This window comes from Hyperolius riggenbachi, chromosome 2, assembly GCF_040937935.1.
Source record: "Hyperolius riggenbachi isolate aHypRig1 chromosome 2, aHypRig1.pri, whole genome shotgun sequence".
Taxonomy (NCBI): domain Eukaryota; kingdom Metazoa; phylum Chordata; class Amphibia; order Anura; family Hyperoliidae; genus Hyperolius; species Hyperolius riggenbachi.
In genome coordinates this window covers 247,389,451-247,413,498 of record NC_090647.1, presented here as the reverse complement: position 1 = coordinate 247,413,498, position 24,048 = coordinate 247,389,451, and the positions used below count along the sequence as shown (strand labels likewise).

Below are 24,048 nucleotides of genomic sequence, written 5' to 3'. Positions count from 1 at the left end.
AGATTGTGAGCAGCACAAGGGTTATAAACAATGTATGTAGCATAGTATTTTGTCTTATGTTGCAAATATACTTCAAAAGTGCTACATGGATATTCCCTGCTGTCACGGAGGCATAAGTAAGAAAACTGGTGAAAATCTCCTTCTGTTTAAAGGAATTAATGGCAGTTACTTGGTTCGGGACAGTGAAACAGTCTCGGGAGCATTGTGCCTTTGTGTTCTGTGAGTATACAGTGCTTTGTTCTGTATTGGGCAGCAGCAGCATCATTGGAGACAGTAATTCAGCGAGAAAAATCAAGCAATTCCTTTAATTATACCAACAATGTTAAAATTGTTGATCATCTTATAATATAAACCATGAATCAGAATTGTATTCTAATGTTAAACCCAGGTTTGTGTATAGATTTACATATATTCAATGTGGTTTTAAAGTACATTTTATATGGTGTGATACATTAACATATTTTTGTTTTTCATGTTTACTATTCTGTAACAATTTGTTTAACTTGTCTTACACTATATGGGGCTGATTTATCACAAAAGATGGAATGAAAAAATGGAACAAACATCCAGAATCTTTAACATCTAAAACCTGATTGGTTGCTCAATCATTCCTCCAGTTTTCCTTGTACTTCTCTTGGCAAATCAGCTCCATGTGTTCAAATGAATGCAACGTGATTGGTGGAATTCCTCTTGTGTTGGATTTTTTTTGTATTTTGTTGAGGTACCGTGTTGAGCAGTAAGTTAAAGCAATAGAAAATTAGATGACGTTACATTTTTTTTCTTTTACGTGACTTTCACACATAAATATACATAACAAAAAACATCAATTAAAAAAAAAACAATCAACTTAACAATTCCAGTCACTGCAAACACTGAAGGAGGAGAAATTGTTTTTCTGTTATATTTTCTCCTAAAAATGTTGTGAGAGGAGAGAACAGATGGCTGACAACAGTGACTGTTACTTGGTATATAAAAAAGAAAAGGCTTGTGAATAAAAGTGTAAATTAGATATAGAGTAGTGTAGCTTTCTAGGATAACATTGCTATGCAGTGTAGAGTGGTGTAGTGTAACTGTGTGGAATTGTGTGGCCACTTAGTATAGTATAATATGGTGTACTATGGAGTGGCTTAACATATCATATATGGATTTACTGTATTTTTTAGACTATAAGATGCATTTTTTCTCCCCCTAAAATAGGAGGGGAAAGTCAGTGCATCTTATAGTATGAATGTAAGGCTGATGTCCCCCACCCCACAAGCTCTTACCGAACCAGCACACTCTGAAGAAACTGAGCTACAGCTGCAGCTTTTCATATTCTCCCTAATGCTTGCCTTATCTTCAGCATGTCATCCAGGGTCCAGCGGGCATCTGGAAGCTCAGTCTCATAGAGATCCTTGATGCCAGTGAGCTCCAGGCTCTGGACCTCATCAGTAGATATTGGCCTCAATTCACTAAGCTTAACTCCTGTCTTTAATAACGTTTCTATAGTTATCACCATGGTGATTAGGCATGTAGCATTCAGGAAACATTTTACCTCAGGCAAACCTAAAATTAACTCTTCTGTCTTTAAGTTAACGCTTCGGTCCTTAAAATAACTCCAGAGGTAAAGACAGTCTGTTAATTAACTGTGTGTGAAAATAACTACAGAGGAGGTAAATTAACTACAGAGGAGGTAAATTAACTACAGTGGAGGTAACGTTAGTAATGAAGAGATAAGATAACTCTCTCACTGTGTGGCGGTACGTTTTCTCTTGCCTTATTATCTCCAGCATGATCTCAGTGAATTGAGGCCAATGTTCATAAAAAATATTTTTCAATGTATATTATTTTGTTATTCTTGGACATAAGAAATTTGCTATGGAGACTGGGATAGAGACATGAGTAGGAATTTGCAAGCCTAAAGGTGGCCACACACCATACAATTTTGAATATATGTTCAATTCAAGAATTGCAATCAATTTTTCAGACTGATTGTAATATTTCGAATATGACCAATGTACCACACACCTATGTTCAAATTGTCCACAATTATGATAAAAATGATTTGAAACTCTGAGAAAATTTCTAGGGTGTGTATATCAATAAATTGACAATCTAACATACACCATACAATCCTTAGAAAAATTGAAGAAAAATGTCCAGCATTCTGGATTGATAAAAATTGAAAAAAAAAACAGGAAATCTGATCATATTTTTCAGTCGAAGGAAACAAAAAGCTTTCGATTTTTCGGGAGATCCGATCATGTTTATCGAATTGCCATAAAATCAGATCATTTTATTGTATCGTGCGTGGACACTTTTAGTCATTGTGTCTGAACCGATCTACAGTGGCTCATGATAAATGGCTACTCCAGCTACTACTGTGTGTGGGACAGGTGGACATAGGCAGCAGCAAGGGAGACTCACAATGAGTCTTTCTGTGGTATATGTCATTACACCAATCCTTTTTCCTGTAATCCCCTGAAAGATTACCCTATCACTGGGTAACCCTCTAACTCAACCATAAGACATTTGCCAACTAACTACTATAATGAGTGCTGCCTGGATAGTTAAGGGCACCAGCATCACAAAAACCATGTTAAATAATAGTAAGTATAATCAAACCAGTTTAGAATACAGATAAGCTAAACCAGGGTACTGTGAATATGGTGCAGGGTAATACAAAAAAAAAGTGAGAAGATTTTAAGAATCATGGATGCCCACGAAAGAGTGCTAAAATACCACAGAGATTAATTGGGAAAAATGTAGAGACCTACAGAAAAAAACAGAAAGGATAAAAAAAACTTGAAATACTGTATATCTATATATACCGTGTTTCCCCAAAGACATCCCCTGAGAATAAGCCCTAGCAGGAATTTCAAGAATGCTTGAAATGTAAGACATCCCCCGAATTTAAGCCCTAGCTAGCAGCCCACATAACACCAGCAAGTCACGCTGAATAAAAAGCCTGGATACAGGAAAGCAGCAGTATAATGTGAGTTCTAAGCAGTCCAATATGTGTCAGGCAATTTTTTGTTGGAGCCAGCCCTTCTGATCTGTTGTGATGATAAGCATCACCAGCACTTCACCTCTTCACCTCTTCCCAGGACACACACACAGCTTATCCTATGCTCGGGGGAGCCTGACAGAGTTCTCTGCCTGCAAGAAATAGACTCTTACTCACATGATCAGCAGAATCAATTTCTTGTGAGAGCCAATATCTGCAAACCACAAGCTCTATGTATGTTGCACGTGTTTCAGCATGGCATACAGTATGTACATTTTGTGTAGGAAAACTACCAGTGTTTGCCCAAAAATAGGACATCCTCTGAAAATAAGCCCTAGCACATCTTTTAGAGCAAACATTTATATAAGACAGTGTCTTATTTTCGGAGAAACACGGTAATAGAAGATGTTTAATTGCAGCAACCCAGTCCCAGAGGTGATTACATCTTTTCTAGAAAACATGACAATAAGTTATTGCTGTTCAGGCCCAATTGGGCAACAGTATTCAGTGTAAAAATGCAACATGCTTCTCTCCGGAAAAAGAGCTGACCTCTATCACACCTCCCTCCAAAAATCCAGAAAATTGTCCGGAGAAGAAAACACTATCATCAGTCCCGTGTTGTACCGACCAGTGTTGCTCGGATACCCCCGATCACGAATTTGAGTAAATCCGCCCACGGCAGTATCCGAATGCGACTCGGATTTTAGCCGTGATTGCATGTAGAATCCATGATCTTTAACGTTAATAGCAAACCCTCCATACATGCTACAATCACCAAAACTGCATGGATTATAAAGATGAGAAGTGGCTACAATGTGATAAAAAAATTCAAAAAGAAAATTGATTTTAAAATTTCAAATGAAAAAAGTATTTGTGATTAAAAACCCGCCAAAACCCGTTGACGAGCGGTTAATAGCAAAGCCCCCTTACATGCTAAAAACACCAAATTTGCCGGATATGTTGAATAGAACAGTGGGAACAAGGGAAAAAAATATTTTTTCAAAAAGACCTTAAAGTTTTTGAGAAAATCAATTTTAAAGTTTCAAAAGAAGTTTCAAAGGAATAAAGTATACATTTAAATACGGTAAATACATTAACTGTCGCATTTAAATGTATATTTTTTTCCTTTGAAACGTTAAAATTGATTTTCTCAAAAACTATAAGGTTTTTTTTTAAAAAAAATTCCCCTTGTTCCCACTGTTCTACTTAACATATCTGGAAAATATGGGGTTTCTAACATGTAAGGGCACTTTGCTATTAACCGCTAAAGTCGGCGGGTTTTCAGGTAATAATCATGGCCCGTGATCACTGCTAAATCCATGATCACGAGTCGGATTTGGACCACGATCACAGGCGCATTCGGAATTGAATCCGTGATCGAGAGGCAATCACAAATTCGGAATCTGACCTCGTGATCAGGAAAAACAGCTCATGATCACGAGGCCATGTAGAGCATCACTGGTACCAACAGTGAAGCATGTTAAAACAATCCATGTGTGGGATTGCTTCTTATCCAGAGGAATGAGTTCACTTGCAATTCTGCCAAGGAATACAGCCATAAATAAACAAACAGTCCAGCCACAATTTGGTAATGATCTGTGTATTGTCCAGCATGATGAAGCCCCATGTCATAAAGCAAAAGTCATAATTAAGTGGTTCAAAAAATATTAACATCGAAATTACTAACCCCTGGCCAGGAAACGCTCCAGATCTTAATCCCACTGAGAACCTGTAGTCAGTTCTCAAAAAAAAAAAAAAAAAAAAAACCTGACCACAGGTCACATTGTATACAGGTACAGTATATACACAGGTTGCACTTGATATATTCTGCTTAGACTTATTAATGTAGCTGTCATGGCCACATGTTATTTTGGTACCATAATACAGTATATATTTATTACACGTTATTGTACTTATAACATGGGTTCTATTTATATTAAACTGTACACTTATTTTACATCTTTTTATTACAGGCATCAAAATATTATTCCTCACCCCACTGTGTTTTTTATGCAATTTTCATATAGCTGTATATTGTACACGGATTTTTTGTTATTTAATCATTTTTATTTATTGTGATTTACCCATAATATCTCTCAATAGAGTTTAGGCTTTGGTTCATTTTCTTTCGTGTTGATAGACCCAACAGCAGTAGAAATCCAGTTAAAGGCAATATTGGAGTCACAAGGTTAAAGTAAACATTGATATAACATAAGTAACATTTAAATAGCCTTTCTATTTCAAACTATGATAAGCCATAGATTTATATTTTGCAAACACTGGAATTTCTCTTCCTTTCGGTATTTTGTATGCAAGATTTCCTAGAATTCTCATTTTCTTGCTCATGGGTTAAATAACTATACAGACCAAAACTATAAACCCAAAACTTTCGGTTTTGCTCTCATATTGCATGAGCTGAACACATTTTCTACATACACAAAAGACCCATTACTCTCATATATTGTTCACAAACCTGTCTAAATTTGTGTTAGTGAGCACTTCACCTCTTCCGAGATAAGTCAATATTCAGCAACGTTGCACAGCTATTGAAGAGAAATGGACCAAAATTCAACAGACCACAATCAATAACCTGATCAACTTTATGCGACAGAGATGTGTTGCATTGTGTGAGGCAAATGGTGGTCACACCAGATACTAACTGTTCTCCCCCCACCCGACTGTTTTTCTGCTCCAACCACTCCCCCTATAAGGCAAAACACTTCAGAGTGGCCATTTATTGTGTTTTATTGTGTCCCGTCTAAGGCACACCTGTGCAATATTGATGCTGTCTAATCAGCACCTTGATATGTCATACCCGTGAGGTGGGATGGATTATCTCAGCAAAGGAGAAAGTGTTGCATTTATATTTTTGCTCAGTGTAGTTTACTATTTGCATCAGATCTCTGCTCAGAATGTGATATCACATTAACAGACATTACCGAATTACATTCTTATGATAGTCCTTAAAAAACCCCTGCTGGATGGCACTCAGCTAGCAGGGCGTCCAGTTCCATCTCAGCCGAGAAGCTAAAATCTATACAGGTATCCTACAAATTGACATAAAGATCTGGCATACTCTATTTTCAAGTGACATGCAAGTGACCCCTCCTCCTGGGAGCCACTCTGTCACCCCCTCCCCATATCAGAACAGTGCGTCAAGAGGCAGCAGCCCCTGTATAGCACTCTGTCCCAAACTGTCACTCTGGGGATCCCAGTGGATAACAATATTTGTGTGTACACAATTTTATTAATATGTTAGTAGGTGTGACTTTCTTCCTAAACACTCTGTTCAATGTATACATGTTTGGCCAGCATTATATGTATTTACTGAGCTATAAAGAGTTCCATCCTTGGTTATGATGTGTGCCAGGAGGCATACATGTGCATGACACACACTGGGGACAGGTGTTATTTAGGTGAAATAATTAACCACAATATTCTAATTTATTCTGATCATGGGCTTGATTCACAAAGCGGTGCAAACTGTTAGCACGCTGGTGAAAACTGAAAAGCCCCTTATCACGCCTAAACTCAGTTTAGGCATGATAAGTTTAGGCATAATAAGTTTAGGCATGATAAGTTTAGGCGTGATAAGTTTAGGCATGATAAGTTTAGGCATGATAACCAACTGGGTTAGCAACGCAGTGCACAGCTGATCAAAAGTTTTGTGCTAGCAAAGCCTGGTGCGCGAAACGTCGCATAGAGTTTAATGGCGCTGCTTTGCGCGCTGGACTTTGCGATCTAAACTTATCTAAACTTATCACGCCTAAACTTATCACACCTAAACTTATCATGCCTAAACTTATCATGCCTAAACTTATCATGCCTAAACCGAGTTTAGGCATGGTAAAATGGTTATCACGCCTAAAGTCTTTAACTGGGTTATCACCGCTTTGTGAATCGAGCCCCTTGTCTGATCTCTCCTGATTACCTACCTGTACTAGCTTTACCCACCCTATACCTAACCATAGTTTTACTCTTCTATACTTGACACCAATCACAATGATAGCCAGCCATGGAATCCACACTACTTAAAGGTATTTCAGGCTAATATGCCCTCTTCTTTGCAAAATTTGGATTTCCACGTCTGTTCATAAAATTACAATTATAAACCTTGTTGTCCCAGGTATCTTGGGTACTAACCCGCAAATAGAAGGATTACCCAATAGTAAATTGTGCTGTCAGGCATACATTCTTCACCAAAATACTTTTCATTTACTAGACATACTAATACTTCATTTTTTACTCAGTTTTTTTTCTTTTCTCTCTGATAGATATGGAAGATTAATCTATACATACCGAATTTATCAAGATATCAATGGGTTTTATATGATTCAGGTAAGATATTTTTCTCAGTGTTATATATTTTCTCTATATCAAAATCAATCACGTAACGGCCTGTATCTAAAACATAGTCAAGTTGTGGGCCAAATTTTTTTGTAAAATTTAACATTTACTGAACAGTCCTGTTCCAGTGCTGCCTTGGTTCTCCTCTGATGTTCCTGACAGCCACACGCTCTATGCTTCATATCTGTGGCACTAGAGGTATGTCATGTGGTCAGGAGAAGGAGGTATGGATCACAGAGCATGCGACTGCCAAGAAGAATAAAAGGGACACATCACTGGAACAGGTACATTTTACACTGATCTGCTGCGCTACTTTGCTATGTGGGGGAATGGTGCCAGGGGGAGGGGGGAAGCTGTGCAGGAATGTGTGTAGGTGAGCATTATACCAGTTGCTGAGGGGGGCTTTGGGTTGGATCCAAAAAGGGGGCCGCATGCTAATTTCGTTGGGTGGTGTGCCATGGGTTATTGTTGCACCCCAGCTTAAACTGACAATGTTTCAATCAGAAAAACTGTTACCGGTGTGCTCATCCGGACGGAAGGGCGACGTGCTGTCTTTCTTTTGCTGCTTACAGTGATAGACATTAGAAGTTTTCGAGGGCTACATAAAATGGCATTCAGCCTGTTAGTCTTGAGTTTGACACCTGTGCTCTATATCCATAATTATGGTCATGCTGTAGCTTTTTTCATTTTCAAGAGTTCTCTAAAGGGTAGAGATCAAAAGAGGGGGTATATATATATATATATATATATATATATATATATATATATATATAACAACCCACAACTGACCCGGGCTAACCCAACCAACTTCATCAGTCAGATGGGATGCAGATCTTGGTGATGTTCCCTGCAGCAGGACAGTGAGAGCTGCCACATCATTTAGATATCATTGGGGATCCCCATCGACACCCCCCAAACAAGGCCAGATGACTTGGGTGTTACGCACACATCATGCACGCTACCTCAGAGTCAAACGCCTTTAAGTGGCCACACACTATACCCTTATTTAATTACTTTTAATTTGAGAATTCTGTTTCTGTTTCTGATTGACTGTAACATTTGAAACATCTGACCAATGTACCACAGGTTTCCAAAACAGCAGCGCACAAATGATCCTGCAATCCAGAACTCTGTTTCCCTTAACTACCTTTAAACTCTCCACGCCAATGGGCATGGCCGCGGCAGCAGCCCCAGGACCGGCTAATGCCAATTGTCGTCAAGACCTGGCGCTGCAGTTTGCAGGAGATCACGCGCAGACTGCGCGCGCATCTCCTGCTTGGGAGGCTCTGCCCCGCCTTCAGTCTCCAAGCGGCGATCTATTAGCTTAGTACAGCGCTGCGATCTGCAGTAGCGCTGTACTGGGGCTGTTCCCCTGGGACATTAGAGAGCGATCGGCTCTCATAGGTAGAAGCCTATGAGAGCCGATCACCAGGATTGGCTGGCTGAGGGGAGGGAGGGGTTTACAAAAAAAAAAACATAAATAGTAAAAAATAATAAAATAAAAAAACAAATATTTTAAAAAAAATAAACACTGGGGGGAGATCAGACCCCACCAACAGAGAGCTCTGTTGATGGAGGGAAAAGGAAGGGGGGGAATCACTAGTGTGCTGTGTTGTGCGGCCCTGCAGCTTGGCCTTAAAGCTGCAGTGGCTAATTAAACAAAAAATAGCGTGGTCTTTAGGGGAGTTTAGCACTGTGGTCCTGAAGTGGTTAAAGAGAATATGTACTGTCCGATTTGTACAATAAAAAACACACCAATCGAGTCACTTTGATCTCCTGGATCCCTCTTTGCCTTTTTCACTGCACCCGCCGCGATCCTGGCTTTTAATCGACAGTTTTAGGCAGTGTTCACAAACAAAAAAAATGGCCGCTAACCAGGTAGTGATGTGTGTGTGTGTGTATATATATATATATATATATATATATATATATATATATATATATATATATATATATACATACACACACACGTGTGTATGTATATGTGTGTATATACCAGTGGTTCCCAACCTTTTCTGGCCCGGGGAACACTGTCTGACCAAATTTTTCTCCGGGGAACGGTGCGGGGGGGGGGGGGGGGGGGGGGGATTTGCGGCCCCCGGTTGTTTGCGCGACCTAGTCGACAGTGCCGTGCGCAGCAGGCTATGGGGGGGGGGGGGGGCTGGGGTGCGGCTGCATAGCTAGCATAGTTTCCCCAGTGTAGGGAGTTTAGTTGCCTCAGTGTAGCTAGTATAGTGCCCCAGTATAGCCAGTATAGTGCCCCAGTATAGCCAGAATAGTGCCCCAGTATAGCCAGAATAGTACCCCAGTATAGCTAGTATAGTGCCCCAGTATAGCCAGTATAGTACCCCAGTATAGCCCCCCAGTATAGCTAGTATAGTGCCCCAGTATAGCTAGAATAGTGCCCCAGTATAGCCAGTATAGTGCCCCAGTATAGTGCCCCAGTATAGCCCCCCAGTATAGCTAGTATAGTGCCCCAGTATAGCCAGAATCGTGCCCCAGTATAGCCAGAATAGTGCCCCAGTATCGCCAGAATAGTGCCCCAGTATAGCTAGTATAGTGCCTCAGTATAGCCAGTATAGTACCCCAGTATAGCCCCCCAGTATAGCTAGTAAAGTGCCCCAGTATAGCCCCCCAGTATAGCTAGAATAGTGCCCCAGTATAGCCAGTATAGTGCCCCAGTATAGTGCCCCAGTATAGCCCCCCAGTATAGCTAGTATAGTGCCCCAGTATAGCCAGAATAGTGCCCCAGTATAGCCAGAATAGTGCCCCAGAATAGCCAGTATAGTGCCCCAGTATAGCCCCCAGTATAGCTAGTATAGTGCCCCAGTATAGCCAGTATAGTGCCCCAGTATAGCCAGAATAGTGCCCCAGTATAGTGCCCCAGAATAGTGCCCCAGTATAGCCAGTATAGTGCCCCAGTATAGTGCCCCAGTATAGCCAGTATAGCCAGAATAGTGCCCCAGTATAGCTAGTATAGTGCCCCAGAATAGTGCCCCAGTATAGCCAGTATAGTGCCCCAGTATAGCCCCCCAGTATAGCTAGTATAGTGCCCCAGTATCAGAGCAGGGACAAGGTCCTCCAGCACCCAAGGCTGAGACACCAAAGTGCGCCCCCCCCCCCCTCCCTCCCACCCCAGCCGTCACACACTGATTGCTATTAGACTAAGAGGGCCACAGGACCCACAACCCCCCCAACACCTTAATATCTAGTTATCTGGCTTGCAGTCACTGCTATGTATCCCCTTTTCTTATTTCTTTCTGCTTCATACACAATTAGGAATGACAACTGAATGAATTGTGCGCCCCCTCCTACACTGCGCCCTGAGGCTGGAGCCTCTCCAGCCTATGCCTCGGCCCGGCCCTGCCCAGTATAGCCAGAATAGTGCCCCAGTATAGCCAGAATAGTGCCCCAGTAAGGCGCCCCAGTATAGCCAGTATAGTGCCCCAGTATAGTCAGTATAGTGCCCCAGTATAGTGCCCCCCGCCCGTCCCCACCGCTGTTATTACCTTAACAGCTGCCGCTCCTCCCCTCTCCGGCGCGTGTATATTCAAGCAGCGTATCTCCGGCTGCTCTGTGTGAATGCGGAAGGAAGCAGAGCAGCGGCTTCCTGTAACGGCGATATGTATCGCCGTTACTATGGAAACCAAGCCCTGCCTCCTGCGCATCACACAGAGCAGCCGGAGATACGCTGCTACAATAAACACATGCGCTGGAAAGGGGAGAGCGGCCGCTGCTAAGGTAATAGCAGCGGCGGCCGCGGGGACGTTCGGGAGGGGGGATAAGAGGACGGCACACCAGGCACACTAGTGTGCCGCGGAACACTGGTTGAAAAACGCTGGTATATACAGTATATATATATATATATATATATATATATATATATATATATATACACATATATATATATATATATATATATATATATATATATATATATATATAAAATCGTGTGTGTGTGTGTGTGTGTGTGTGTGTGTGTGTGTGTGTGTGTGTGTGTGTGTGTGTGCGCGTGCGCGTGTGCGTGTGCGTGTGCGTGTGTGTGTGTGTGTGTGTGTGTGTGTGTATGCCGCGATCACGCGAAAACGGCTTGACTGATTTGAACGAAACTTGGTACACAGATCCCTTACCACCTGGGATGATATGTTCTGGGGTCTCGCGGCCCCCCTGCACACGTGGGCGGAGCTACAAACAGCAAATCAGATTTCACCCATTCAAGTCAATGGAAAAAATGTAAAAGCCTGCCATTCTCACAGTAATCAAGCCAGAGTCCCCACACATGGCACAGTTGGTCACTTGGTGACCGAGGTTACAAATCCAGGAAAAGTGGGCGGAGCATAAAACTGCCAATCAAATTTCAGCCATTCATTTAAATGGGAAAATGTAAACTGCAGCCATTCTTAGACTGTTAATCGCAGGGTTCTCAAACTTGGTACACTTGGTCACTGGGTGAATACGATTACAATTCAAGAAAATAGGTGGAGCCTACAACAGCCAATCAAAATTCACCTATTGATTTTCAAGGGGAATATTTAAACTGCTGCTATTCTTACGCTTTTAATGGCAGAGGCTTCAAACCTGCTACAGTCGGTCATTGGGTGACTGGGATCCAAATTCACTAAAGGGGCGGGGCCACATACAGCCAATCAGATTTCCTTGGTGAATAAACTGCTTCCATTCACATATTTTTTATGCCAGGAACCTGAAAGCTCACAAACTTGGTCATTGAGTGACTGTGTGTGTCAAGGTTACAAAAAGTGGGCGGAGCCAAAAAAACTTTCATTGGGAAAATATAAACTGCAGCCATTTTTACACCGTTAATAGCAGGGTTCTCAAACTTTGCACAGTTGGTCACCGGGTGACTGAGATTAAGATTTTGGAAGGTGGGTGGAGCCTACAACAGCCAATAAAAATTCACCTTTTGATTTTCAAAGGGAATATTTCATCTGCTACCATTTTCTTATACTGTGAAAAGCAGATTCCTCAAACCCGGTACAGTTGGTCGCTGGGTGACTGGGGTCCAAATTCGGTAAGGGGGCGGAGCCACAAACAGCCAGATTTGTTTATTTTTCAATGGGAATATACAAAGTATTGATACCAAGGACCCCAAAGCTGATAAACTTGATAACTGAGTGACTGTATGTCAAGGTTAGAAAAAGTGGGCAGTGCCAACAACTACATTTTTAACATGGCAGGGTTCCCAAACTTTACACAATTGGCCACTGGGTGACTGGAATGAATATTCAGAAATGTGGGTGGAGCCTACAACAGCCAATCAAAATGTACCTATTGATTTTCAAGGGGAATATTCCCATTGCTACCAGTGTGAGCACTGTTAGTGGCAGAGGCCTCAAACCTGATACAGTCAGTCATTGAGTGACTAGGGTCCAAATTCACTAAAGGGGTGGAGCCACAAACAGCTAATCAGATTTGTTAGATTGATTTCAGCCATTCTGTTATTGGCAGGGTTCTCAAACGTGACACAGTTGGCCACTGGGTGACTGGGACTAATATTCAGAAAAGTGGGTGGAGCCTACAGCAGCCAATCAAAATTCACCTTTTGATTTTCAAGGGGAATATTTACATTGCTGCCATTCATGCACTCTTAATGGCAGAGGCTTAAAATCTGCTACAGTCAGTCACTGGGAGACTGGGGTTTAAATTCTGAAGGGATCAGGCTATAAAACAGCCAATTAGATTTGTTTAATTTCAATGGTAAAATGCAAAAATGTTCAAATTCAGTAAAGGTGCGGAGCCAAAAACAGCCAGATTTCTTTGCTGGATAAACTGCTTCCATTAGCACAATTTTGATGCCACGAACCCAAAAGCTCACAAACTTGGTCATTGAGTAGTGACTGTGTGTCCAGGTTAAAAAAGTGGGTGGAGTTAAAAACTGATTTTTCTGGGAAATTGTAAACTGCAGCCCTTCTTCACTGTTAATGGCAGGGTTCTTAAACTTAGCATAGCTGGTTACTGGGTGACTAGGATTAATATTCAGAAAGGTGGGAGGAGCCTAAAAATGGCAATCAAAAATCACATGTCACTTTTCAAGGAGAATATTAAAATTTCTGCCATTCTTGCACTTATGGCACAAGCCTCAAACCTGGTTCAGTTGGTCATTGGGTCACTGGGGTTCAAATTCAGAAAAGGGGACAGAGCCTCAAACGGTGAATCAGATTTGTTTCATTTCATGGGAAAATACAAATTGTTGATGCCATTGCAAAGGACCCCAGAGCTCACAAACTTGGTCATTGAGTAGTGACTTTGTGTCCAGGTTACAAAGAGTGGGCGGAGCCAAAAACAAATTTCACTGGGAAAGTGTAAATTGCAGCCCTTCTTATTACACTGTTTATGGCAGGGTTCACAAACTTTGCCCAGATGGTCACTGAGTGACTGAGATTAATATTCAGGGAAGTGGGTGGAGCCTATAATAGCCGATCAAAATTCACCTGTTGATTTTTAAGAGGAATATTTAAATTGCTGCCATTTTTACACTGTTAATAGCAGATGCCTCAAACCTGCTACAGTTGGTCATTGGGTGACTGGGGTTCAAATGCTGGAGAGGGGCGGAGCCACAAACGGCCTATCTGATTTGTTTAATTTCTATGGGAATATACAAATTATTGATGCCAAGGACCCCAAATCTCACAAACTTAGTCATTGAGTGTTTGTGCGTTAGGGCTAGAAAGTGGGTGGAGCCCACACCAGTCAAATACATACCCGGGCAACGCCGGGTCATCAGTGGGTGGAGACAAATACAAATTTCACTGGGAAAATGTAAACTGCAGCCATTCTTACATTGTTAATGGCAGGGTTTTTAAACTTTGCACAGTTGGTCACTGGGTGGCTGGGATTAATATTCAGAAAAGTGGGTGGAGCCTACAAAATTAGGCTCCACCTATTGCTTTTCAAGGGGAATATTTAATTGCTACCATTCTTGAACTGTTAATGGCACAGGCCTCAAACCTGGTACAGTTGGTTATTGGGTGACTGGGGTTCAAATTCAGAAAAGGGTGTGGAGCCACAAACAGCCAATCTGATTTTTTCATTTCAATGCAAATTATTGATACCAAAGACAGCAAAGCTCACAAACTTGGTCATTAAGTAATTGTGTGTTAGGGTTAGAAAAAGTATGCAGAGCCAACACCAGCCAAATACATACCCAGGCAACGCCGGGCAATCAGCTAGTATATATATATATAATACCCTAGCAATATCAGTGCAGCGTGTACAGGGAGTGCAGAATTATTAGGCAAGTTGTATTTTTGAGGAATAATTTTATTATTGAACAACAACCATGTTCTCAATGAACCCAAAAAACTCATTAATATCAAAGCTGAATATTTTTGAAAGTAGTTTTTAGTTTGTTTTTAGTTTTAGCCATTTTAGGGGGATATCTGTGTGTGCAGGTGACTATTACTGTGCATAATTAGGCGACTTAACAAAAAACAAATATATACCCATTTCAATTATTTATGTTTACCAGTGAAACCAATATAACATCTCAATATTCACAAATATACATTTCTGACATTCAAAAACAAAACAAAAACAAATCAGTGACCAATATAGCCACCTTTCTTTGCAAGGACACTCAAAAGCCTGCCATCCATGGATTCTGTCAGTGTTTTGATCTGTTCACCATCAACATTGCGTGCAGCAGCAACCACAGCCTCCCAGACACTGTTCAGAGAGGTGTACTGTTTTCCCTCCTTGTAAATCTCACATTTTATGATGGACCACAGGTTCTCAATGGGGTTCAGATCAGGTGAACAAGGAGGCCATGTCATTAGTTTTTCTTCTTTTATACCCTTTGTTGCCAGCCACGCTGTGAAGTACTTGGACGCGTGTGATGGAGCATAGTCCTGCATGAAAATCATGTTTTTCTTGAAGGATGCAGACTTCTTCCTGTACCACTGCTTGAAGAAGGTGTCTTTCAGAAACTGGCAGTAGGACTGGGAGTTGAGCTTGACTCCATCCTCAACCTGAAAAGGCCCCACAAGCTCATCTTTGATACCAGCCCAAACCAGTACTCTACCTCCACCTTGCTGGCGTCTAAGTCAGACTGGAGCTCTCTGCCCTTTACCAATCCAGCCACGGGCCCCTCCATCTGGCCCATCAAGACTCACTCTCATTTCATCAGTCCATAAAACCTTAGAAAAATAAGTCTTGAGATATTTCTTGGCCCAGTCTTGACGTTTCAGCTTGTGTCTTGTTCAGTGGTGGTCGTCTTTCAGCCTTTCTTACCTTGGCCATGTCTCTGAGTATTGCACACCTTGTGCTTTTGGGCACTCCAGTGATGTTGCAGCTCTGAAATATGGCGGAACTGGTGGCAAGTGGCATGTTGGCAGCTGCACGCTTCACTTTTCTCAGTTCATGGGCAGTTATTTTGCACCTTGGTTTTTCCACACGCTTCTTGCGACCCTGTTGACTATTTTGAATGAAACGCTTGATTGTTCGACGATCATGCTTCAGAAGCTTTGCAATTTTAAGAGTACTGCATCCCTTTGCAAGATATCTCACTATTTTTGACTTTTCTGAACCTGTCATGTCCTTCTTTTGACCCATTTTGCCAAAGAAAAGGAAGTTGCCTAATAATTATGCACACCTGATATAGGGTGTTGATGTCATTAGACCACACGCCTTCTCATTACAGAGATGCACATCACCTAATATGCTTAATTAGTAGTAGCCTTTCGAGCCTATACAGCTTGGAGTAAGACAACATGCATAAAGAGGATGATGTGGTCAAAATACTAATTTGCCTAATAATTCTGCACTCCCTGTATATTTATCTATTAGGAATATAGCACAGGTGTTTAATTTGTCCCCAAGTTTGAAAGAAAAAAAAAATGATTGAGAACTTTGAAAATTTGTTTGCTTGCTTTTTTGTGGAGAAGTGGAATGTTATAAGTGCCTTAGACCCCGTGGGCCAGAGGGGCATTGCGATACGATGTAACGGATGCATTGTAACGCAGAAAGTAGGACTGTAATGTTTAATCTATGCAACATTCACAGTGCATCTGGTGCAATGCACAGTGCATGCAGTGCATTGCCACATAATGTGCACATTAAAGGTGACAGTAAAGCATCATTTTTATTGACCACATGCTTCACGGAATGTAATGCCACATGCACATAACATGTAGTGCAACTTTTCCATTGATTTCCTGTTTGGGAGTGTAATGCAAATCCCAGTGTGAACTTTGCCTTTTTCTTTTGGAACATTGATTAATTCCTCCTTGTATGTTTTCAAGTATGTATAGTAGCCATTGGATACATTATAATTATTATTTTCTCACTTAGACTGCTGAAGGTGTAGAACAAAAATGTTTCAAGACCCTGAATGAACTTATCTTCAATTATGAAAAGCCTAATCAAGGATTGATACATTCCCTGAGCTTCCCTGTAACAAAAGATGAAGCTAAGCAGTATCATACGCAGGCCCAGGGGCCTAAAAAAAAAATACTTATGCTAGAAGAGGACACGTATGCAGGTAAGCCACTATGAAACAAAACAACTGCAGCTAACGATCCTGCAGTATAAGTGGTGCTATTAGCAAGATCCTTTGTTCTCAACATGGGGTATTTGTACCTTCGGGAAAGGGATGGGGGTGCTTATGTGGGGCTTTCCTCATGAGGGATTTTCAGGGTTTTCTTTATTTTCAAAGCCACTTACTGAACATGTAGGCCGGGCATTTCACGTCTTTGCACATACCTTTGCCACAGGGTGCTTGAAAACGAAATCAAGGAAATCTTTAGTTATCAAACGAAATCAAGGAAATCTTTAGTTATCACTATGAGGAGAAAGACTGGTCAAAAACCTGTCAGTAACAGGTAAGAATGAACAGATTAAAACACAATCTGTTTGTTACTGCTACATAGAAATGGAGTCATTTAGGGCCCTTTTACACTTAATCAGTTGCTCTCAGTTAAAACATAAAGAAAACTGATTTTCAAAGTAAAGCCCATGTTTCCTATGGCATCTTTCACACTTAACGTGTTTTAATTGAAATCTTCTTCCCTATGCACTGCTATGGAAAAAACGCGTACCAACGCGCACTAACGCATACCAACTGATTACGTGTAAACCGGCCTTACAGTACATTTTACTCTGGAACAAATGTACATCTTCCTCCAGCCCCAGAAGTCTTTGAAGGGTGAAGCTTTATGGGGCTATGCAATTACTCCAATAATAAAGAGCAGAGCCGGGACAAGGTCCTCCAGCACCCAAGGCTGAGACACCAAAGTGTGCCCCCTCCATCCCTCCCACCCCAGCCGTCACACACTTATTGCTATTATTATAAGAGCTTCTCCAGGGCCCCAAACCCTCCTAACACCTTAATCTCTAGTAATCTGGCTTGCAGTCACTGCCATACTGTATATCCCCCTTCTCTTATTTCTCTCTGCTTCAAACACAATAGGGGAATGATAGCTGAGTGAGTTGTGCGCTCCCTCCTACACTGCGCCCTAAGGCTGGAGCCTCTCTCGCCTCTGCCTTGGCCAGGCGCTGATAAAGCGATTAAAAAAAACATGAGTATAGGGGGCTTTCCTAAGATTAGAAGTCTTCTATAACTTTCCACCTGTTTTCTATGCTGCATGGGGCCTGGAACTCTGCAGCGCTGTACAGAGTATATTGTCTTGTCACTTAGCTGTCCCTACAATAGTCATATGTCTATGTATGTATCGTGTAATGTATGTATCCTAGTCTAAGGCCAAATTTGGTGGAAGCCTGTTAACTTATCTGTATGTTTTTGGATGTGTGAGGAAACCGGAGTGCCCGGAGGAAACCTACACAGACAGTGGGAGAATATACAAACTGTGTGCAGATAGTGCTCTGCTAGGCAAAGGTGTTAACCACTATGCCACCGTGGGGTTATATAATATGAATCACATGGTATATAAAATGAAACACCTGCATATGTTAAAATTTTAGTTTCAAATAGTTTTATTGACAAAGGTCAATTTACAACAGTATAAACAGCTTCAACATACGTCCACTTGGGATTATTTATCATAAAACATATACCAACATGGTAAGAGGTAACAAAACATTAACACAAACAGAAATGTCTATACATGAGACAGAGATGAGTCATATTACAGAGTAAATCAAATTATACATAGGCAGGAGTCCAACATAGGGCCAGTTCAAGTAACAATTGGGCCCTAGGGCAAAATTAGCCTGGGGGCCCCCCAACAGACACCCCCCGACCTAAAATTTTATGATGGAAAAAAGACACCCCCGACCAAAAAGCGCCATCAGGGGCCCTTTGTTGCAGTCAAATTTCCCTCCTGGGCCCCTGAGCTGGCTGCTGACCCTCCCGCAATCACCTCCCAACTTAACAGACTCTGCAGAGTTCCTGGGGAGCAATAGTTAAGATGGGGGAGGGACACCTTGGGGCCCCTACAGGCTCTGGGGACCTGGGGCAATTGCCCATTTTTTCCTATGGTAGCTCCGGCCCTGGTCCAACATATATCACAAAGTACCTTCAAAGATCTAATTTATAGTGGATGAAGAAATTTTAAGGTATTAGCGTGCAATTATAAAAACACTTTGACTCCTGGAGCTGTACAGAGCTGTAGTATAAGCTGGACTTCTCTACATCATAAGAAATTTGAATGGACATGTAAACAGAAAGATAGAACAAAAAAAACAATATATAACATCATTAGAGACCAAAAAGTCTCCAGGGAGGGTAAATTACCCTTTGTGTCAAGACGCATGGAGGGGGATAATAATATATCCTCCATGAAAACTGACATAGTTGAGGCAACACTTAGTGATTCAGGCTCCACAAATCCTTCTATTATTCTCAAAAACAGGTCTAAAACATGAACTAACGACTAGTAAAGCTATCTAATTGCATATAGCTATAAACAGACGACTGAAGGATTGATCTCTTCAGGCATATTAGTATAAATGACACTCCACTATTAGGCATTGATTCTGGGAGAGATGCCCAGTAAAGTTAGTAAAGGGTGACTCCATCCCATTAGGATAGGGTGTGTGTGGGGGAAAGCCAGAAATACTAGAGTATGATAAATAAGGCATACTATTTATATCACTTATCCCTATAAAGTAACCTTTAGATCAGGAATAATATATTGTAAGCTCCTGGTCATTATAGAAAAAGCATAACAATGAGGAATGGTGAAAGTCATGATCAAAATTGCAATATGGTAACACTAGCTAAATTGTGAAATATAATGGACTTCAATGTACACACATCCTTCTGAAAAGCATATTATGAAGATCACTAAGTATTTTTCAAAAAACACAAGCTCGACATTATACAATGTTCCAGAGTTTAGCACCGATCTTATAATACCGTAACTGTTGGCGAACTTTGAGATAGGGAAAGTTCACCCTTCAATAAAGCAGTGATAGTTCCATTAAAGATTGCAATAATCTGCCAAATGAACATATAGCAAAGTGGAGAATCCTTGTAGGATATAAATTGTTTGTGTGTAATAACCTTTACTGGATCATGACCCACAGTTCAGAGATGGGTTTTGTGAATAAAAAATTTCCAAGATAGCATCAGGATCCCTATAATAGAGCATCAGGAAAGGACTCAGATAAAAAAAAAGAAAGGGGACAAAGAAAAACAAATATAAAAGGAATTGTAGAAACAGAAGATGATTATAGTTACCACGGCCCACCAGGCCGGTGGGACCAGGACGAGTGTCATCTCTCTGTGGAAGGCATATTCAAATATAACTAGGGTCGCATTCAAATGTTGTATAAATCAGCCAGCACCAAACCGATCTAGCCGGGGTGATGAAGAAATGGCGTGACGCTTCAGTAAAAGGGAACGAGGAAAAAGATGGTGGCTAACTTGCAGAAGTTCCCGCTTTTGATAAACAATGTCTCCGAGCTCTTGAGGACCAGATCCTGGGGGGCCGCTGTAGCAGTGGCACCGGAGGCATCGGCTCCAACGGAATGCCCGCACTCTCCAAGTTTTGGCGACCTTCTTCCAGGGTGCGGCACGTATAATCAGTACCTTCATGCTGGAAATTTAGTGAGAAGGAAAACCGCCAACGGTACTGTATGGAAGCTTTCTGAAGAGATAAAGTGACTGGCCTGAGAGCCCTTCTTCGTTGGATTGTGGCGGGTGCTAGATCTGAATATAGTTGCACAGTGTTAGGGACCCCTGGTAAAGCTTCTAAGTTTCTGCCCGCATTAAGTATGAGATCCCTGACTTCTTCATACTGGAGCTTTAGGATCACATCCCGCGGTAAGTCAGCATTATAAGGCTTAGCTAGCGCACAATGAATCCACACAATTCTGAAAGAAGCCTGATCCATCTGCGGGGGGAGTACAGAAAACAAATTGAGGGTAACTGGATTGAGGTTAATTACTGACTTGGGAAGACCTCGAATCCTTATACTGGCTCTCCGATTACTGTTTTCGACGTCCTCGAGTTTAAGTTCTAAGGTCTCTATTTTGGCTGCCTGGTCATCTAATGTGGCCTTGTCGAAATCTAGTGCATCATTCATGGCGTCCGATTGTTTTTCGAGGTCCCCAACTCTATTCCCAAGTTCACTGACCTGAAGGGATATGTTCCGTATCTCCTCTCGGAGTTCCGCCCGAAATACCTTTTTTATATTTTCAACCATATCTTCTTGGGAGTGTGGTCGTGGAGGTGTCTGGTCCACATCTTGGTTTTGCGAGAAGATTAGAGGGCTGTGACGCTCTGGAGTAGCCAGGCGCGGAGCACTCTCATGTTGCAAATTTACCTCCGCCATCTTCTTTTTCACAGAGCGGGTAACAGGCGGGCAGGCCTTAGACCTATTTGCCGCCAAAGGAGAGTGAGCTACACCGTCCTTGTTCTTTCTGCATCCTCTGCGTTTCTTCTGGGACATACCCTTAAGCAATTTGAAGCCTTTAGTGCTGTTTATCCAGGCTATTATTTGCAATTTGTGGAGCCTGAATGCGGAGCTAACCGAGCTTACATCTGCCCAGCTCAGCGCCGTGCATGCACCTCTCATATGTTATAATTGTAAATCTTTGCCATATACATCCTTTATATCATACATTTTATTTTCTGTTGCAGAGATTGATGAAAGAGAGTATGTGGAAGTCCTACCCTGAACATTTGACAGGTGAGAAGAGAAAAAAAAAACTTCAATTGATCATCTATCTTCATTGTAAGCATAAAAACAGATACAAACTGAGGCTTTACACTTTCTGTGAAACTTGTCTTTAACCACTTCCCTACCCTGGTCATTTTCACTGTTCAGCTCAGCTCTGATTACTTTGACACTGTGTCGGGCATACCGCTCTGTGGCCCCAGGAGTCCCCCATAAATTAATAATTGTGGCTAATGGTTGTAAATCATCTAGCTAGCACTTGGCTAGCTAGTAAGAGCCTCCGGCACCCCCGTATCCCCCGCGATCTCCCACGATCCCCCCGTTTATACGTTACCCCCCCCCCCCCCTGGATCCAGCGATCACGCAGCCTCCCATCACAGCTCCGGTCTCTCTATGGGGAGGATCGGGTTTGCGCATGACGTCATGACGTCGTCGACGTCATGACGTCATGTGCGATCCTCCCCATATTGAATACCGGAGCTGTTCGGGGTGGCAGCGCCGATCGCTGGATCCAGGCTGGATAACGTATAAACGGGGGAGCGGCGGCGATCAAAGGGTGCCGGGGGCTCTTACTAGCTAGCCTAGTGCTAGCTAGATGATTTACAACTATTAGCCACAATTATTAAACAATCAGCCAAAAAGTAACAACACCTCCTGAGCGGCGTAACGCTCAGGAGGTTAAAGGGAAAATAAGGAAAAAAGTGAAAAAAATTACACAATTTACTACTTTCATACATTATAGCTTTAATGTTAACAGCTCTATTGTACATCAAACCCAAACATTTTATTTGTCTATCCCTCCTGTTTATTCAATAACTAATTATAAATGTAATTAACTCTGCCATTAAATTCTCTGGGAGGAGGAGAGGGGTTTGTGGTAATTCCTTTCCACCTCTGTAGTGTTGTTATCAGCTCAGAGATAATTGAGAGATTTTGTAGGGAGATGAGTGAAGAGACTTATTTTCACGTCATAGGGACAGAAGGTGGTTAAAAAGAATTATGGCTTTAGAGCTGGAGAACACTGTTCTGAGAAGCAGGGAGGCCTTCATACTAGCCAGCTGCTCCTCTGTGCACTCTCTCAGCAAAGCCCACATAGGTCAGAGTTTAGGTCAGCTACTGCTGTGTGGAGCAGCAGGACAGGAAAGAGCTGGTGTGTGCTCAGACCATGTGTCACCTGACTTACATACTGGCTGCCTCATGTGTATTGACTGATTAAAATGGCATAGAATTTGCAAATTGCATCTGCTTGCCAAAATATGCAGTATGTAACACTACCTAACCTCACTGCTGTGTCCTGCAGGAGTTAGCCCATGCAAAATACTTTGCATCTCAACAGGGGCGCCGTATGTAGGCCTTCTCATGCCCCCAAAAAATAGGGAGCAGTGCAGACACCCCCACAAAGCATTCTCACTACCTGGGAGCACTGCAACTGCCCCTCAGGAGGGAGGAGAGAGCAGAGAAATGCAGACAGCACACCCCCAGGATGTGGCCAATGCCTGGGGGACCATCCACGCTGCACTCTCAAAGGATAGATAAATGCATGTCCTGGGAGCAAACACACTAGTAAATGGGGCGAGGGGTGGTACATGGATATTACACACAGGGGAAGTAGGCTTCCTTTGGAATAAGAGAGGGGCTGCAGCACATGGAAGGGGAATTAGTTATACATGGAACAGGGGATGCACATGGAAGTGAGGTCATATAAATGTTGGACTATGGAAGTATATTATATATTGTACAGTAGAAGAAATATTTGAACCTTTAGATATATTTATTGAATACATTTCTTTTTTAAAGATTAAAAAATGAAAATATTGTTTGTAATTCATTGTAAAATAATGTTATACTTATTCCAGGAAATGCTGTAAATGGATACTTGCAGAGACAAGAGGATAAAAAGAAATGTTGTTCTGTTGAACCTTTTGTTTAAATTCCTTGTAAATTAACAGGTGAACAAAAATTCTAAGTTCTCAAGCTAATAATAAATCTCTCTTGTTTTAATGTATATATGTGAACTTTATGCCATTATTAAATATTCCAATGTGTCATTTTCTTAAATAAACATGAACTGATCTTGATTAATAAAAAAACACATGAACTGTAAACTCCTGCCTCAGTTGTTATTGCCTTTTAAAATTTACCGTAAATTACTTTTCTTGAAATGTAGACTTTCTGACTAATGCTGCTGTGCCAAGATAACTTGCAGTAGCCATTCTTATACCACCCACTGCAGGTAGCATGGTGGTGGGGAGGGTGTGTTTTTTTATGCACCGCCTCCCCACCACCACCACACCACTTTTTTTTGTATTTGCTTCAGTATTACTTTAATTGGGGCTCTTGGATTGGTAGAAGTAGATAATGGATTACTTTTAGATTTAAGAACAAGATTGGCGGAGGCAAGGGGTGGACAAAGGACAGAGGCAGAGGATGGTTCCCTATATTGGAGATTGATGGAGTGGCAGTGAGGAGAAGGGGGCGGTGGATGTTCACGACGGTGCTGATGCAATGGACACATGCAGCATTGGGGCTAAGGGTGCAGAATGAGCTGCCAGGATGAGTGGCGTTGCAGAGGTAGGGATCAATGATCTTACAATTAAATGGGTAAAGGGTCAAGTGTGA

At 41.8% G+C, this 24,048-nt stretch overlaps 1 protein-coding gene across 1 annotated transcript; it reads left to right on the top strand.

Annotated features, from left to right (window-relative positions):
• Positions 1-23,446, top strand: LOC137544269 (SH2 domain-containing protein 1B-like). Its single transcript, XM_068265325.1, has 5 exons — positions 1-219; positions 7,261-7,324; positions 16,640-16,829; positions 21,393-21,441; positions 23,286-23,446. The coding sequence occupies exons 1-4, from the start codon at positions 86-88 to the stop codon at positions 21,428-21,430; spliced, it is 426 nt and encodes a 141-aa protein (XP_068121426.1). The 5' UTR covers positions 1-85; the 3' UTR covers positions 21,431-21,441; positions 23,286-23,446.
• Positions 23,447-24,048: the final 602 nt, after the last annotated feature.

What these genes read in the sequence shown, in the direction of transcription:
- LOC137544269 (XM_068265325.1), top strand. Translation starts at nt 86, where the DNA reads ATGGATATTCCCTGCTGTCACGGAGGCATAAGTAAGAAAACTGGTGAA. An exon ending in GCATTGTGCCTTTGTGTTCT is followed by an intron (nt 220 to 7,260) that starts GTGAGTATACAG and finishes TCTCTCTGATAG; the next exon opens with ATATGGAAGATTAATCTATA. An exon ending in AGAAGAGGACACGTATGCAG is followed by an intron (nt 16,830 to 21,392) that starts GTAAGCCACTAT and finishes TTTCTGTTGCAG; the next exon opens with AGATTGATGAAAGAGAGTAT.